Raw genomic sequence first — 18,348 nt, 5'->3', positions numbered from 1 at the left:
CCAAGATGGAGTTTAACAATTTCATGTTCAAATAGCCGATGGCAGATTATAGGAACTAAGTGAGCTCGGAGAGCCTCTTGTGGTAGATTTGCTGGGTTAAACCAGATTCTGCCTCACCTACACGCTCTTCAAGGTCCTAACAAGAATAATAATGAACTTTCTGCAAAGCAGACTTTCCTGTGCCTAGGTTCAAAACTGAAAGATGGCTTTCTTAAGCTTTTACTAAACTCATTCTTTAAGAAAGAAAAAGGTTGACATCATTTTTTTTCAGAAAGCCTACATAGCTACGTGCACACATTTTTATTCTATTCATTCCAATGGGGTTGACTGAGATAGTGGCGAAGACACAACCACACACAAAAGTCATCTGAAGCCTTTAACAGCCAAGACATTCACCTTAACAATAATTATGTACATATAAATCAAATAACTAATCTTTGTTAAAAATTTACCCAGGCCCTGTGTGAAGAACCAGGAGAGGGTGACGACAGGGACAGAGGCCCTCCCCTCCAGCCCCTGCCAGGCTTAGAGACACAAAGTGCACACAAGCATGACAACAGCTCCTCCCCAGATGAACCCCAGCTTGAGTGTCTGTGCTCTTCGGGGGTATTGCGGAACTGCATGTGATCTGATCAGTAACAATTATAAATGGTGGTACTTTCTAAAACTTTATTTTTCAGAATCAATATAACATATGAGCCAATTACCTGCCAAAAAGAATCAAGGACTGCCAAGTGCGCCAAAAGCAAAATGGTTTAATGGAAACTCACTGGCGCTTGGCTTAGCCATGCTCATCTTTCCCTTTACCTCATGGGCTCCTTAGCTATGCCAGGTGTGCAGCAGCCGATGCCGGCAGGATGGCATCCTGCTCAGAAAGAATGCCTTGACAGGCACCATGGTGAGCCTCTGTAAGGGGGCCCAGACCTTTACAATCCTATCTCTGCAAAACCTGATTTCTTCCAGACTTCAGCTGCTTTGGGGCAAAACTACTTCTAAAGGGAATTTTTTGGGGGTGGGGGGAGGTCTTTGTCTATACAGAGTCAAATAAAATACGCAAAAGACAGTATTTTAGCCATCCAATTCTCTTAGGAGAGTAGCATTCATTTGGAAAGTATGTGGATGAAGATTTGGGTTAGAAGCTGAGACTGCACCCACCCTGAGGCTGGAAAGGGAACAGTGCTTCATAAGGCAGGAGTTGGGGAGGGCTGGGGATGAGGCACAGGCTTGAGGAAGTTGCAGGGAACAGGCTGACTGAGATGATGACAGAAAACAACTCCAGAGTGACACTTATCTGTATCAGCTTCTCCCTCCCCCATGTTTACTCATGGACACAGAAGCCACTACATGGGCACACGTCTTCCACAAAGGTAAACACACCCGGTACTACACAATGATGCAACAGGGCAGAGAGGAGTTAGCCAGAGCAAAGGGAGGGCCTGGAGCAGTTCCAGGCCACACAATGCTGGCTGAAGATCAGATCTGCAAGAGGCTCAGGACCCCAGCAGGCAGCCAGCTTACTGAAATGCTCAACTCACGTGGATCCACTCAAACACTACGATAATATCCTAAAAAAATACCCAATACACAACAGCTAGATGATGTCCTGCAAAGACATGGAAACAAGTGCTGCCACCATGTGGGGAAGGACTGGTGACAGAGTCGGGGAAGGACTGGTGACAGAGTCAGGGAAAAGCCAATGTGACGATGGGATGATGCTGACACAGAACTAGGACAGGGAGCAGAAAAGTCAGCAGGGCAGGGAGGAGAGACGGTGGGTGTTCAACACAGACAGGGCAAAGGCAGCGGGCAGGACACTCCAGCAGGGTGCGGGGCCACTGTCTGCTTTTTACACAGTAAAAACGAGGATCTCTAAAGGGCCTAACAGAGACCTAGGAGCTGTCGGCAGTGGGATGAGAGCCAGGAATGAGACAGCGCGAGCTGCGTTTGGATAGAGAATGGGAGAAAGCGAGGCACTGCGTGTGGCTGCGAAGACAGACAGGCATGGACTCTACTCAGGTTCTCAGTAAGCCTGCTAGGCATCAGAATGGAAGGAGTTCACGGAGGGATGGGCTGGCATCTCCTCCTGATCACCAGGAGAGGGGGCTGCTCCGGAGTCCCAAGTTCTCAGGTGACACACCTCCACTGGTTTCCTGGCGTTAGGAAAGCCCCTGTGCCAACCACGCTGATCACCTGATACATCTGGTTCTACTCAGAGACTGCCTAAGGCACAGGTCTAACTAACATTTCACATAGACTCAAACATAGTATCTTCACAAGGCTTAAAACGAAACAACATTGTCACAGAGCTCCAAGCTTACCTTCTCCATGGGGAGCTGGAGAGAGGCTTTGCAGTCGGAAAACTCCACAGTGATGCTGGGGCCCTGAACCTCAGTCACAACGTAGTGCAGCTTCTGCGACTCCTTCAGCATCTTCCTGTTACTGCCGCCAAACTTACCGAGCACACGGTAGGCCACGTGGGAGATGCTGTCAGCAGGGTTGCGTAAGGTGCGCCACAGAGCCTGAAAATCAGCGTGCTTTCATTAAGGTCCTCTTAAGGTAATGCATTCACGAGGTTCGGATCAAAACTCAAAGGCCAGGTGTAGTGGCTCATGCCTGTAATCCCAGAACTTTGGGAGGCTGAGGCAGGTGGATCACCTGAGGTCAGGAGTTCGAGACCATCCTGGTCAATAGGGCAAAACCCCACCTCTACTAAATATACAAAAATTAGCCAGGCGTGGTGGCAGGCTGTTGTAATCCCAGCTATTTGGGATGCTGAGGTGGGAGAATCACTTGAACCCAGAAGGCGAAGGTTGTAGTGAGCTGAGATTACACCACCGCACTCCAGCCTGGATGACAGAGCGAGACTCCATGTCAAAAAAAACCCTCAAAGTGATGGAACACTGCTTGGCGACAATCCTTCCTCCCACCTCTGTTACCCAAACACACCGTTATCCCTTCTTTGGAGAAACCAATGTTATTAGTCTTGCATGTTCTTCCAAGGACGTTTTATGTCTTTATAAAGAAAGTACCTGTGTAAACATAAATGTTCATCCATGCTCCTGGAATATAAATAGCAGCATATTATAAGTGCCGCAGAGCTCCAAAGCAAGAAAACTAAGCAGTATCTTGTTTAGGCACATGCTGCTCACGCCTGTAATCCCAGCACTTCGGGAGGCTGAGGTGGGCATATCACCTGAAGTCGGTAGTTCGAGACCAGCCTGACCAACATGGAGAAACGCCGTCTACTAAAAATACAAAATTAGCTGGGCGTGGTGGCACATGCCTGTAATCCCAGCTACTGGGGAGGCTGAGGCAGAAGAATCGCTTGAACCCAGGAGGTGGAGGTTTTGGTGAGCCGAGATTGCGCCACTGCACTCCAACCTGGGCAACAAGAGCGAAACTCCAACTCAAAAAAAAAAAAAAAAAAAAAAAGGGTGGGGAGGAGCACGCAGGTGGATGCAACTTAGCAGTGAGGTTCCAGTCCTGGGTGGGATGGCAACTTCTCAGGTTTTTAAGTCTATTTATTAGGCTTTATAACTTACAAACATGACATAAATTGTCTCATACACTTCAAATCTTACATTAGAAAGGGTGGCAAAGGAAAAACACAGATCAGGAAGGCACCTGCCATTATAGGACTACGGAAAAGAAGTTAATGTGGACTCTGCAGTGGACTCAGCATCCGCACTCAACTGTCGCAAAACACCGTAAATTTTCCCCCATTTTTTGTCTGAATTATCAGAGGTCCTAAAAATTACTACAGGTCACTATGTAAGTCTATTTTCTTTTTTTTTCTTTTCTTTTCTTTTTTTTTTTAGAGACGGAGTCTCGCTCTGTCAACCAGGCTGGAGTGCAGTGGTGCAATCTCGGCTCACTGCAACCACTACCTCCCAGGTCCAAGCAAGCAATCCTCCCACCTCAGCCTCCTGAGCAGCTAAGATTACAGGCATGTACCACCATGCCCAGCTAATTTTTTTTAGTGCAGATAGGGTTTCACCTTGTTGGCCAGGCTGGTCTTGAACTCCTGACCTCAAGTGATCCACCCGCCTCAGCCTCCCAAAGTGCTGGGATTACAGCTGTGAGCCACCGCACCCAGCCATAAGTCTATTTTCTTAAATCACCTTCCATTTAACAATGCCAAATATTCACGTCTAGCAATACTCCTTGACATAAAATCTTGGTACTTTTCTCTAAACCAAACAAAATTCCAATTTCTCTTACGTTCCTGTAGATTCAAACAGGCTTCTTAATAATTGTCAGAAAAGTAGTCTAAGACCTCTCACCTCATCTACCCTCCTCCCGGCCCACCTAACCCTTGGGTGTCCTCAGGAGGGGGCAGCCCTGGGAACAAGCATGCCCTCCTGCTGTGCTCGAATGGCCTTAGCTGGCTGATGGGATTGGGAGAGGCTGATCCCGTGCCGTTCATCTGGAGGCCTGTGGTGGTTCCTGTGGCCTTGGCCCTGTGTGTGTGTCTTTTGGGCTATCTGCCTCATGGATGGTGAGAAGGCCTAAGAACCACCTCCTCCATCTCTCCCACAAGCTGCCCCTGTGTGTGTCTCTTTTGGGCTATCTGCCTCATGGATGGTGAGAAGGCCTAAGAACCACCTCCTCCGTCTCTCCCACAAGCCGCCCCTGTGTGTGTCTCTTTTGGGCTATCTGCCTCATGGATGGTGAGAAGGCCTAAGAACCACCTCCTCCGTCTCTCCCACAAGCTGCTCATGCACCCTGGGTCAGGCGCAGGGTTTGCCTTGTAGAACCAATCCTACTGTTCTAAAGGCAGGCTCTCATCAATCCTCCAGGTGACCAGTAGGGACTCTGACCCACGCCCTATGCCATCTTTATCTTTTGGTTTTTTTTGAAACAGGGTCTTGTTCTGTCACTCAGGTTGGAGTGCAGTGGTTCAATCATGGCTCACTGTAGCCTCAACCTCTTGAGTTCAACTGATTCTTCCACTTCAAACTCATGAGTAGCTGGGACTACAGGCATGTACCACCACACCCAGCTAATTTTCTGTATTTTTAGTAGAATGGGATTTCACCACATTGCCCAGGCTGATCTGGAACTCCTAGGCTCAAGCAATGCTCCTGCCTCGGCCTCCCAAAGTGCTGGGATTACAGGTGTGAGCCACCACACCTGGCCCCTATGCCATCTTCTTCCAGCCTAGATGAAGCCCAAGATCTAAATCTCAGGACAGGGAGGGAAAATCTCCCAACCTCAAACTCAGTCCTAGCTGCAGTCTCCAATCTAATTTGTCCAGAGACTCCTAGGAGTAACTGAGCCTCCATCATCTAAAGCTCATACTCTGACTCCTATCTGGGGCCAAATACCTGCTACTAAAGGGGCAGATGCTTTGAGACACACACCCTAACCCTCCAACAATTACCACCCAGATCACAAATCAGTAACAACAGCAAAATATGTAGGAAAAACTAACTTTAACATATCAACTTTTCTTTTTTTTTTTATTTTTATTTTTTGAGACAGTTCAAGCGATTCTCCTGCTCAGCCTCCCGAGAAGCTGGGATTACAGGGGCTTGCTACCATGCCCGGCTAATTTTTGTATTTTTAGTAGAGACAGGGTTTTGTCATGTTGGCCAGGCTGGTTTTGAACTCCAGGACACAAGTGATCTGCCTGCCTCAGCCTCTCCCAAAGTGCTGGGATTACAGGCGTGAGCCACAGTGCCTGGCCAACATATGAACTTTAATAAACAAATATACAAGTGTTTTCAAAACAACCTCCTTTATTATCTGCTGCTTTTTCCCTTTGGGTAGGGTGGAGCAAACACCTATATCTTTCCTTTAGAGTCAATATCCCTTTACTATGCAACTGAAGATCTTTCCTGGACAGAGAGGTTCTCATTGGAAGCAATGGTGGCCGTATAGTAACCATAACACCTGCCTTAATCAGTCATCAACTTATTAAGAATATAACCCTCGCCAGGCACGGTGGCTCGCGGCTGTAATCCCAGCACTTCGGGAGGCTGAGGTGGGAGGATCATGAGGTCAGGAGTTTGAGACCAGCCTGGCCAATATGGTAAAACCCCATCTCTACTAAAATACAAAAATTAGCCAGGCGTGGTGGTACGTGCCTGTAGTCCCAGCTACTCAGGAGGCTGAGACAGAAGAATTGCTTGAACCTGGGAGGCAGAGGTTGCAGTGGAGGTTGCAGTGGAGATCACGCCACTGCACTCCAGCCTGGAAGACAGAGCAAGGCTCTATCACAAAAAAAAAAAAAAAAAAAAAAAATAACCCTCATGAAAGCTCTCTGAAAAACAGGCAATGCTGCAAAATAATGTCCATTCAGTACCAACAGTATTTCTTTACACACTTCCTTTTTTTTTCTTGAGGCAGGGTCTGATTTTGTCACCCAGGCTGGAGTGCAGCAGTGTGATCATGCCTCGCTGCAGCCTCGACCTCCCTGGGCTCAGGTGATCCCTCTGCCTCAGCCCCAAGTAGCTGGGATTACGGGTGTGGGCCACCATGCTTGGCTAATTTTTGTATTTTTTGTAGAGACGGGTTTTCACCATGTTGCCCAGGCTGGTCTCCAACTCCTGGGCTCAAGCGATCCACCCTCCTAGGCCTCCCAAAGTGCTGGGATTACAGTCAGGAGACACCATGCCCGGCCTTCTTTACATATTTCAATCCACCAGAAGACTCACGAAGATGAAGTAAGCAGAGAGCTGCACCGGTCCATCTTGCAGAGAGCCCACTCTTGAGTATAGAGAGCCCAATGACGGCCCACTGCTTCCAGGGAAGCAGCCAGCTAACAACCTCACTAAAATCTTACCTGCATGAGCTCTGCGCGCACCGGCTGGATGTGGTCGTAGAGGAAGTCAGGCTGCAGGTTGTCCACACACAGCTCCAGCGTCCTGAGGCCTTGGCTGACCAATGTCTGAGACCCATTGAGTGCAGACACCAAGGGATCCATAAGCATGGGCAGGTACGGCAAGAGCGAGCTCAGCCGCACGGGGACGGTGAGACACAGCTCCACAAAGAGGTCCTTCATGTGCTGCTTGTGCAGGCCACTCTGAAGCATGTTCAGCCCTAGGGAAAGGGGTGCAGCCGTCAGAGAGGGAAGATGCTCCCCGGACTCGGGCCCAGGTGAAACATGCAGAAGAACTGTCCCTCCTTCTCTCGTGCACGTCAGCACAACTGCAGGGAGACCTCTGTGCCCTTAGAATCCACCCTGTTACATCTGTCCCATAATTGCACTCATGACCCCTTCTGAGTGGCAACAGCAGGCCGTATGTAATTGTTATAAATTATAATTTAAATTATAATCATAGTACTATATCCTTTTAATATCATAAATTATTTTTTAATTATGTTGTACTATCAGACTTTCAGTAAACCACAGTTGAGGTCTATTCTCTAAACAGTTTTTAAAACTAATTTTTGTGTATTATAAATGGCAAGGAGCCTCTTTCTGATAAAGTCCACCTCCCCACCACTCACGAGGATAGTTAAAGATTTACTGACCCCATTCCTGAGACAGTGCCACTGAGAGCCGAGACTGGCTAGAAAGAGAAAGGCGTGTGGCAGTGGACCCAAGAAAAGGCACGTCCTGTGCGGCACAGGCAGGCAGAATGAAGGACAAGAACTCAGGGAGAAGAGGAGCCATCAGGGATGGCCTCACGGAGCAGCACAACCAGGTCCCAAATCCAAAGGATGAGGAGGATAGAGGAGGGCAAGGGGCTGAGTTCCCAGCACAGGGTCAGCTTGAATGAGACCGGGAGGGAGGAACACCCTTGGGGACAGCTGAGAGCCCAGGAGGAAATCAGACTGTGCGAACAGGGGCTCGGGCAGGGATCAACTAGAGACAGGGTTAAATCCGGACATGGAGCCAGGTTATGGGCCACTCCCATGGCAGATTCATCGCCATTTCAGTCAACAGTAAAGGATGTTCCTGCTACCTCCTGGGTAGCCTATGTCACTTCTCTAGGAAGTTAAGGATATACATGAGAAGGGTCAATCCCTTGCCAAAAGCTCACCATACCAAGAAGTGTAATGAATTCCTGGGACAGTGTTTCCAATCAGCACACACCCCATAAGCATTCAATGAACCCAGATCCCTGTTAACTATGTACCTTGAGAGCATTCCTAATTATACAGGAATTACAGGATTCTGGCTATGCAAATCAGAAGCTAAATGAAAATATAAACTAACTGTAAGTCAACTTTGTCTCAACTTTGTCACCTGGTTTTTCTTTTTTTGTTCTGATTCTCTTTCAGTCTAGGGACCTCTGATCTTACTAAACCACTAGAAATCATTTTCTAGACTTGCTTACCAAACACTATAAAAATGCAACCAAGCCCTAGCCAGGACAACTAAAACCTAAATCCCACTCAATGCTGAGGAGGGAAGGGAAGGGCCCATCCCTGAAGGCAGCGCCCTTCAAAGTCCCAGTGGAGGACGGAGCTGGGGGAGTGGGGCAGGGGGGCGGCGGATGTGCCACATCCCATCCCACCAACCATGACCCTCACCAGTTACAGAGGATGAAACCCAGCGATCAGGGTGGCTAGACACATGACTACATGACACACAAGACTAAAAGGCAACCAAAGTCACTGCTCTGACCTTGCAGGAGGTTTGGAAGGAGAGGCAAGAACTCCTGATACAAGAGATCGTGGCTACCTCCACCAATAGAGCGAAACAGCGCCCGTAGCAGCAAGAAGTAGTTGTAGGGTTCCTTGGCAGTCTGTGCGAGCTCCATAGAGCTGTTCACAATCTTGTGCAAGTGAGGCTGCAGGGTGGAGAAGACGCAGATTAGTGGCATCTAAATGAGGAAGTTCTATACCCTCCTGACTCTAAAGTGTCACTGCAATCCGACAGAAATGGGAGGCAATTCTGATGTGTTTACTCCAAAGGGAAAAAACCAAACAAGCACATTCCAATCTTTATTTAACTCAAAATAGTTTATCTTAAAGTATATGTTGGTATCTGTAACAAATGAAATGCAAAAAGTAACCTACAGGGGCCAGGCAAGGTGGCTGTGGCCTGTAATTCCAGCACTTTGGGAGGCCAAGGCAGGCAGATTACCTGAGGTCAGGAGTACGAGATCAGCCTGGCCAACATAGTGACACCCCGTCTCTACTAAAAATACAAAATTAGCCGGCTGTGGTGGCGCACGCCTGTAATCCCAGCTACTAGGGAGGCTGAGGCAAAAGAATTGCTTGAGCCCAGGAGGCAGAGGTTGCGGTGAGCCGAGATGGCACCATCACACTCCAGCCTGGACAACAAGAGTGAAACTCTGTCTCAAAAAAAAAAGTAACCTACAGGAACTGAAATTGTACTACCAATCAAATAAGATGTATGCAAAGTGTAAAAAAATCTCAAAAGACATTGAAGATTATAGTGTTTTGGAAGACTTAATTGGAAAATATTTTTGTATAAATCTTTCTTTTAAAAAACCACTCTACTAGATCATACTAGCTTTAATCAAAATTTTAAACCATATTAACTTTTTATTTTGTCAAATCCTGGTTTTGACATGTCACATGCTAAGTTTAACATGAAAATTTTTTGCATGTGTATTTAAGTAATCATAAATTCTTGGTATAGTTATTTGGTATATAAATATATACCAAATTTATTATGGTATATGGCAGAATATATTTATTTTACAAAACTATACGTATTATTCTGGACAAAAAGTTCTATGTTCCTCGAATACTTTCCTTAAACATTCCAACATTCTTTTTCTTTCTTTCTTTTTTTTTTTTTTGAGACAGGGTCTCACTCTGTCTCCCAGGCTGGAGTATAGTCAGTGGCACAATCTTGGCTCACTGCAACTTCCGCCTCCCAGGTTCAAGCAATTCTCCTGTCTCAGCCTCCTGACCTGAGTAGCTGGGATTACAGGCACGAGCCACCATGCCCAGCCACATTCCAACATTCGATTTGTCCCAATAGGTTTTATTCTGGGCTTTTTTGTTGTTGTTCTGCATAGTCATATCTAATGCCGGCAAAAAATGAATTATTTGAGGATAATGAATTATGAGGACACAGATTATAATTATTTTATATCTTTAAATTTAAAAATAAGCATTTTCCCTTTTGTTTTGGAGACAGGATCTCACTCTGTCACCCAAGCTGAAGTGCACTGCAGCCTCAACCTCCTGGGCTCATTCAAACAATCCTCTCTCTCTTCGGCTTCCTGAGTAGCTGGGACTATAGGTGCACACCACCACATCCAGCTAATTTTTTTTTAAATTAATTTTGTAGAGATAGGGTCTCACTATGCTGCCCAGGCTGGTCTTGAACTCTTGGGCTCAAGCAATCCTCCTGCCTCAGCCTCCCAAAGTGCTAGAATTATAAGATTATAGATGTAAGCTACCACATCTGACCAGTACTCTCCTATATTAACACAAAATTAAGGTTGTTGATAAGTAATTACCATAGAACTGTGAAAAGAAAACAAGCACAGGTTACTGGAGCTCTGTGTCACCATCTGTGCAATTACTCCAAATGAACAGATCTTATTTACATCTTCAAATTTTCCCAAGAAAGCATCTCTTTTGACATATTCAATTTTCTATAGAAATTAAGATATTTTGCCACAAGAGGGAGTGCATTTTTATAAGGTTTTTATTCTACCACCTGCTGCTCTTAGTGATATAACTACGGATGGGTTTTACCCATTTGCTAGACTCAAATAACAGATGAGATCCAATTACATAGGATTAGTCATCTATAAAAATGTATGATGGGACATCTTCTCTAAGATGTTCTTAATAAAGAAGCACAGACTGATCAGAATTTTTTATTTAAAGGGGAAAAAGAAAGAAATAGTCCTGAAATGTGTCATTTACATATTGCCAAGACCTGTTAACACAGAGAAAACACAAAACCTGAGTGAAGGCCGGGCGCAGTGGCTCACACCTGGAATCCCAGCACTTTGAGAGGCCAAGGCGGGCGGATCACCTGAGGTCAGGAGTTTGAGACCAGCTTGGCCAACATGGTGAAACCCCATCTCCACTAAAAATACAAAAATTAGCCAAACGTGGTGGCATGCACCTATAATCCCAGTTACTGGGGAAGCTGAGGCAGGAGAATTGCTTGACCTGGGAGGCAGAGGTTGGAGTGAGCCAAGATCACTCCACTGCACTCCAGCCTGGGTGACAGACTCAAAAAAAAAAAACCCAAAAAAAAACAAAAAAAGCAAAAACAAAACCTGAGTGAAGTGGACAACTGTTGATGTAACTGTAACCACAGAACCAGTTCAAACTGGTTCAGCTTCATCTGAGTTGATTTGAGTTACAACAGACCGCAAGTCTGCAAGTCGCAAGCATGCGCAGGTGAACCAGGCACACAGGATTAGTGACTCTGGGGCGGGCTAGAAGGAAAAGTTAACCACAGATGGAACCCAAGTACCTGGATCAAGCAACTAGGACCAAATTAAGAACAAGGGAGCCCTGTTTTGTTGCAATAGGAACTTAAGAGCAAAAGGCCCAGCACTGCCTCACTGCAGAGCTCAATCAAATCATGCCTCACTGCATTTTTCCGTCTCCCTCACAGTTACTCTTCCTATAAAACCCACCCCGAGACCCCAGCTCCGGGAGAACAGGGTCTCCTGTCTCCTTGTCAAACAACCTGGCAATAAAGATGTTTTTTTTCCTGAAAAGCTGGTACCATCGTATTGGCTTCAATGTGCATCCAGGAGTGAGACCACTGCTTGGTAACATAATCGGAACTGTCACACCATATTTGAGAGGTAGGTGAAGACATTTTTTTCCTTCTAATAAGTTCGTTTGCATCACTGAGATTTTTAAAAATAGAACCATCTGCTCCTATTTGTGTAATCCAAAAAAAAAAAATAGGTTTAAAAAAGAAAATCAGTGGTGTCAATACTAATACCACCACCACACTTGCTTGCCATAAGAGTTCTGGATTTTTCATTTTAAGTTACTAGATAAACAAATTAGTTACTGCTTAGACATACACGGAATGATTTTCACACTTGGCCCTTATTTGTTGCCAATATTTACTATTTCAAAGAGTACTTTATAAATACAGAGAGTCACTATAGTTTTTGTTTAAAAGTGAAAATAAGAATTAAAAAAAAAAAAAAAAAAAGCCAGGCACACTCACAGTGGTGAGTGCCTGTAGTCCCAAAAACTGGGGAGATTAAGGCAGGTGGATTGCTTGAGTTCAGAAGGCTGACCAGCCTGGGCACCACCATGAGGCCCTGTCTCTAACAACAATAACAAAACCCTGAACAGAAGCACTACTTAGATTAAATGGACTTTACCTTCAGCATTTGTTCATTTTCAGCTGCAAAGAGGGAGACAGAGCCAAAGACCAGCTTAAACAGCTTGAGGTACAGGTTGGAGAGCTCCACGTTGGAGCCCATTTCTGGCAGGCGATCAAGAAGATATTCCACCAGAATCGTAGCAAACAGAGCAGAGGTAGTAGGATTTGCCAAGAAGGAATTGGCAACAATCTGTCAAAACAAGAAACACATGTGAAAAATTAATCCCTTCTCCAAAGCAGTTTTAAGACAAAGTAGTAAGCTTTCAAAAAACATAAAACCAAGCCTGTATCACACACTCCAAGAAATTTAATTATCCACCAAAGGAAAAAAATGAAACAGGTTTACTGAGCAGGGCAGTTCACTTCAATGATGTAATCTGTTATTTCATCCTCATCATCAAATACATTTAATGCCTTTTTTTTTTTTTTTTGAGATTTTGAGATGGGGGTCTCGCTCTGTCACCCAGGCTGGAGTGCAGTGGTGCGATCTCAGCTCACTGCAGCCTCAACCTCCTGGGCTCAAACAATCCTCCTGCCTCAACCTCCTGAGTAACTAAGACTACAGGTGTGTGCCACCACACCCAGCTAATTTTTGTATTTTTGTAGAGATGGGTTTCACCATTGTTGCCCAGGCTGATCTCAAACTCCTGGGCTCAAGCAATCCTCAGCCTCCTAAAGTGCTGGGATTACAGGCATGAGCCATCGCACCTGGCTCACATATTTATTTCTACTAATGAAAGGAACTGATCCAAAGCATTTGAATCTTTTAAGAATTGTTTCAAGACATTATGGCCTAATATTTCTTTAAATTTTGAGCTATAAGCACATTCTTGGCTACATTATTTTTAAAATCCCTGAAATAAATGAAAAAGTATTTAAGACATAAACAAAGAATTGTAATGTTCAAACAACATAAAAAAAGGAGTTTTATACCTGAAGAGCATAATTTTTTGAGATTCTCTCCACCATATAAGGGACCGTAGTTTGGAAGATTTCTTTGAACGTTAAAGGGTTCATCATTGTGAACACACCAGCGAAATGCTCCAATACCTCCTTCTCCTCTTTCATTCTCACAGTCTGGCAGTTGGCCACGCGGATGTATGTCTGTCCATTTCCTGCTATCTGGACCTAATACAGGGGAAAAACGCCGCCCACGAGCATTAAAACTGAACCTCTCTGAATATGTTTCATTACGTAACCAGATCAGCTGCATACTTAAAATGGAGCACTTAAATTACATAACAAATGTCCCCCTCCAAAACCTTTTAAATTCTCCTTTCTCACCTTAATTTTGGCAAAAAATTTAAAAAAAAAAACCTCTAGGTGTTCAGACCATGAAAAAAATTAGTAAACTTAAGTCTTATATTTTTATTGCATTCCGTTTACACTATCTGCCCCACAAAAATGCACATAGACTCTTATAAGAATTCCCACATAAACGCAGTGCTATGTTGTGGAACAAAGCACATCTGGGTATACAAATACTGTGGACCATCCAAATACTAACAGCTCTCACTGCCACCCCACCACTAGCACCTCTAATACTAAGAGGTACTTTCCATATGCGAAAGCCTGGCTGGAGGGCACTTCCTTACCTGATAAATATCTAAAGCTTGCATTGCATATTTCACAAGCTTGATGTAAATCTGTGTCTCTTTGGGTTGTAACTGCTTGTTGGGAATGAACTGAGCTTCTGGAAAAGAGAAAGTATATTAAGTTAACCTGAATAAAACTCACTTTATGAAAAGTATTGTTTGTCTACATAACTGAAGAGCAGAATTACCACCAGGTGCTTTGCATGATGTTATGCCCCACGTGATTGTCTTGACACCACACACCAAGGTTTTGACCAAACTTCGACAGTCTGTGACTTGGAATGTCTGCTTGTCTTCCTTGTCCTTTTCTCCTTGCTTCTCGAAGGGAGGCACGGGGGCCGGGGTCACGGGGGTGGCAGGCGGGGGTGGGGGCGGGGGTGGAGGTGGGGCAGGGACGGGGGCTGGGGAGGGAGCAGGGCCAGGAGCTGCAGGGGCAGTGGGCACCCCGGGCAGAGCTGCTTCCACGGCTCCGAGTTCTGACTGAGGCTTACACTTCTTAAAAATGGCAGAGAGCTGGTACCGAGCAATTGTGTGGAATTTGAGAACGAAAACCTAACGGGAAGAGAAATTCAAGAGGGAAGACAGAATTATTCCTCTTCGACAGGCCAAATACTGCTCAGATCACAGTAAAATAAGATGGGACTGACACCAGCTGCTCAAGTCATGCTGCTTTTCTATGAGGTTGGTGTCAAAGGAATTGCAGTTTTTGCCATTACTTCTGATGAAACTGCAGTTACTTTCGCACCAACCCAACAAAACTGGTGGAAGGCTGGTAACATCTGGGCACCTCCTTTGTGCCAGGTGTAAAGGAAAAGAAAGGTGCCGATTTACTCCCAACACCATCTCCGTTTTGCATGTGCAGAGTCTGGCTCAGGAAGGCTAAGTGACTGGCCTGACAAGCAGGGCCTGGATTTCATCCAGGACTACAGGCCTCGTCCCACCAGGGCCCCGCCACCACCCCCGGGGCTCAGGAATCACATCCCTCACACTCAGGTGTCTCCCCAGAGATGTCCACAGCCAGTCTAGCACTTGGGTACTATGCCCCCAGAAAATAACTCTCCTAATTACTTGCCAGGAAGTGTGCTAAGAGCTTTCAAGCGCTGCCTGATTGAACTCCCACAGCGATCCTATGAGGCAAATATCATCACCCCAAGTGAAAAGATGAAAAAACTGGTGCACAGAAGTGAAGCATCTGGGGAGCCTGGGTCTAAACCTAGGTGGTCTAACTCCTGGAATCGAGCCTAGCGATCGAGCCGCCCCTATAGCACTGGTTCAAGTTTAGCCACAAGTCCGGCATGGTGGCTCATGCCTGTAATCCCAGCACTCTGGGAGGCTGAGGCAAGAGGATCACTTGAGGCCAGGAGTTCGAGACCAGCCTGGCCAACATGGGAAAACCCTGCCTCTACTAAAATACAAAATGTTAGTTGGGCATGATGGTGCATGCCTATAATACCAGCTACTTGGGAGGCTGAGGCATGAGAATCACTTGAACCCAGGAGGCAGAGGTTGCAGTGAGCTGAGATCATGCCACTGCACTCCAGCCTAGACAACAGAGCCAGGATCTGTCTCAAAAAAAAAAAAAAAAAAAGTTTAGCCACAAATAGGATAGAGTGCAGGATGGATGATACTCTCAGAAGAGCTGGTACCTCCAGCATCCGCATCAAGACGTCTCTCCCATTGCCGCTCTCCTGCTCGCTCTTGGAACGGATGCAGTCCACCAGGTTCAGCAGGAGCTTGCAGGACATGGTCTGGATGCTGCTGGGCAGGGACTCGTCGTCGATGTTCTTGGCAAAGAGCTGGACGGCGAGGGAGAGGTCACTGAGGGGCAGGTGCTGGCGGACATGGTGCACGAGGTCGGCCAGCGTGCTGTAGGCGAGGGGCCTGTGGGCAGAGACCTCCACTAGTGCTCCTTCCCACGTGGCCATGCCTGCTGCAGCAGGCCACCAGGGGTATCACCATCTGCCCCAGGAACACCACCCCTGGGACGGCACAGTTACATGGCCCATTTTCACCACATTACTCTCTCCCAGATACATGACGGAAGAGGGCTCAAGTTTTGTACTGATACCTCCATCTTTACCTTCCAAGTTAAAAGGGTAACTTTGTGCATGTCCTAAAGTTGCTAATAGATGCTGGCACATACAGCTAAGCCGAGGAGGAATACTACCAGCTTGATCATGCACTGAATTGGTTTTGTTGCTCAAAAATAAATAGGACGGGTCAATCAATCTTTATATATGATGACCACTTTACAGAGATACAGTAAGAATTTTCAGGCTACTAGTTTTTTCCCTCACTAAACACATGGACACCTGCCATGTGCCAGATCCTGGGCCTGCCAGGGACACCTCAGTGACCCAAGTAGAGCCCCTGTCCTCAGGAAGCTTACTTACAGCAGAGAACACACAAGTAAACAAGCTACACAAGTTAGTAAGTGCTGGGGGAGATGTGAAAAGGGCACGTGAGAAAGATCAGTGGGGGGAGCTATTCTTAAACAGGGTTCCAGGGACAGTTCCTCTGACGTGGCACTGAAGTTGAGATCTTAAGGACAAAAACGGGCCATAAGGCAAAAATCCAGGGAAATTTCCAGATGGAAGAAACAGGAAAGATAAAGGCCCAGAGATGGTAACTGCCTGAAGTAGCCAAGAAGCTATAGGGGCCAGTGTGGCTGCAGCACATCAGGGAGGGCAGCTGTAGGGGCCAACATGACTACAGCAGGTCAGAGAGGGGAGCTAAGGGGCCAGCATGGCTGAAGCAGGTCAAGGAGGGGAGCTGTAGGGGCCAGCATGGCTGAAGCAGGTCAGGGAGGGGAACTGTAGGGGCCAGCATGGCTGAAGCAGGTCAGGGAGCGGGGCTGTAGGGGGCAGCGTGCTGCAAAAGTTTGGAGAAGGGAGCTGCAGGGGCCAGTGTGGCTGCAGCAAGTCAGAGAGGAAGGACCAACACAAGACGTAGAACAGGTGGACAGAGCCAAATCACGCAGAGACTCAAATGCTATGGTCAAGAGTTTGGGTTTTCTCTAAGAGCTAGACAAAGCCACTGGAGGGCTTTGAGCAGGAGTAACGTAATCTAAAGTCCAATTCTAGGCAGGTTCAATCCCAAGTTACAAAAAATGTCTTAATATTTTATAACATTATCTATAGAAAACAGTGAGAAAACTGTATCATATTCAAAGGATCCTAAACATTTTTCAAAAGATCCATCACGCCTTCCTTATTAGAAGTAAAATATGACAAATATTGATTTATTTTATAATGTAAAGATGATTAAATGTTAATTTTCTGCTTTAGAAACAGTAACCATTATCACTTTTTTTTTTGAGACAGAGTTTCACTCTTATTGCCCAGGCTGGATTGCAATGGCATGATCTTGGCTCATTGCAACCTCCACCTCCTGGATTCAAGCAATTCCCCTGCCTCAGCCTCCCGACAAGCTGGGATTACAGGCATGCGCCACCACACCTGGCTAATTTTGTATTTTTAGTAGAGACGGGGTTTCTTCATGTTGGTCAGGCTGGTCTCGAACCCCCGACCTCAGGTGATCTGCCCACCTCGGCCTCCCAAAGTGCTGGGATTACAGGTGTGAGCCACCATGTCCGGCCACAACTACTTTTTTTTTCTTAAGTGTAACAAACAAAGATTATACAGACATACATTAAGATATTAGCAACATTACTCCATCTCCCTGTGCAGGACCAAAAGATTTTCTTCCCTTCTATATCTTCCTGGTAGGTTATAAAAAAAAAATTTCTTTTTAACAAAAAAAGATGCGTTATACAAAAAGCAAAAAACAATAATAAAGTCAGATAAAGTTTTACCTAAAATTTAAATCAAGATGATTACTCTGATTTCTTCCTTTAAGCTAAAGCACAAAAAGTAATCTAAGGGCTTTCCAAAAATCCTGCAATTCTTGGCTGGGCACAGTGGCTCACGCCTGTAATCCCAGCACTTTGGGAGGCTGAGGCGGGCAGATCACCTGAGGTCAGGAGTTCAAGACCAGCCTGGCCAACATGGTGAAACCCCATCTCTACTAAAAATACAAAAATTAGCCAGGCATGGTGGTAGGCACCTGTAATCCCAGCTACTCGGGCAGCTGAGGCAGGGAGAATTGCTTGAACCCAGGAGGCAGAGTTGCAGTGAGCCGAGATTGCGCCACTATACTCCAGCCTGGGTGACAGAGTAGAGACTCAGCCTCAAAATAAATAAATAAATAAATAAATAAATAAATAAAAAAAACAAAAACAAAAATCCTGCAATTGTTAACCTAACAGGTGTGTCAAGGCCCAATAGCCAGTGTTCATTGAAACACTTGTAACATGAAGAGCTGGTAACTGATGCTCCTGGCATTTAACCAACCAGATATCACTGGTTTAATCTCATACCTTAGAGTCTCTCTGGCAGTATATCCTGAGCCAATTAGTATGGATTCATCAAACAGCTTGTCCATGCAAGGAATGAACTCTAGAAGACAAACATCCAATGCACAGATCACTAACAAAACCAATCA

The 18,348-nt window shown here is 45.9% G+C and overlaps 1 protein-coding gene across 14 annotated transcripts in view; it reads right to left on the bottom strand.

Moving 5' to 3' along the window:
• The window catches only part of TRRAP (transformation/transcription domain associated protein), a 135,431-nt gene that overhangs the window by 89,622 nt on the left and 27,461 nt on the right, over positions 1 to 18,348 (bottom strand). For 10 of the 14 annotated variants that reach the window (XM_063668114.1, XM_054497101.2, XM_063668117.1 and 7 more), the window contains exons 13-21: positions 18,224 to 18,302; positions 15,492 to 15,726; positions 14,034 to 14,397; positions 13,846 to 13,943; positions 13,184 to 13,378; positions 12,249 to 12,440; positions 8,579 to 8,744; positions 6,788 to 7,044; positions 2,319 to 2,519 (exon numbers count right to left, since the gene is read on the bottom strand). In XM_063668114.1, the coding sequence (XP_063524184.1) occupies positions 2,319 to 2,519; positions 6,788 to 7,044; positions 8,579 to 8,744; positions 12,249 to 12,440; positions 13,184 to 13,378; positions 13,846 to 13,943; positions 14,034 to 14,397; positions 15,492 to 15,726; positions 18,224 to 18,302 (1,787 nt within the window). The remainder of the gene's footprint in view (positions 1 to 2,318; positions 2,520 to 6,787; positions 7,045 to 8,578; positions 8,745 to 12,248; positions 12,441 to 13,183; positions 13,379 to 13,845; positions 13,944 to 14,033; positions 14,398 to 15,491; positions 15,727 to 18,223; positions 18,303 to 18,348) is intronic. The other 4 variants (XM_063668115.1, XM_054497102.2, XM_054497106.2 and 1 more) reach the window with 2 other exon arrangements.

This window comes from Pongo pygmaeus, chromosome 6 (genome assembly GCF_028885625.2).
Source record: "Pongo pygmaeus isolate AG05252 chromosome 6, NHGRI_mPonPyg2-v2.0_pri, whole genome shotgun sequence".
NCBI classification, from domain to species: Eukaryota; Metazoa; Chordata; class Mammalia; order Primates; family Hominidae; genus Pongo; species Pongo pygmaeus.
This window is presented reverse-complemented; position numbering and strand designations above follow the sequence as displayed.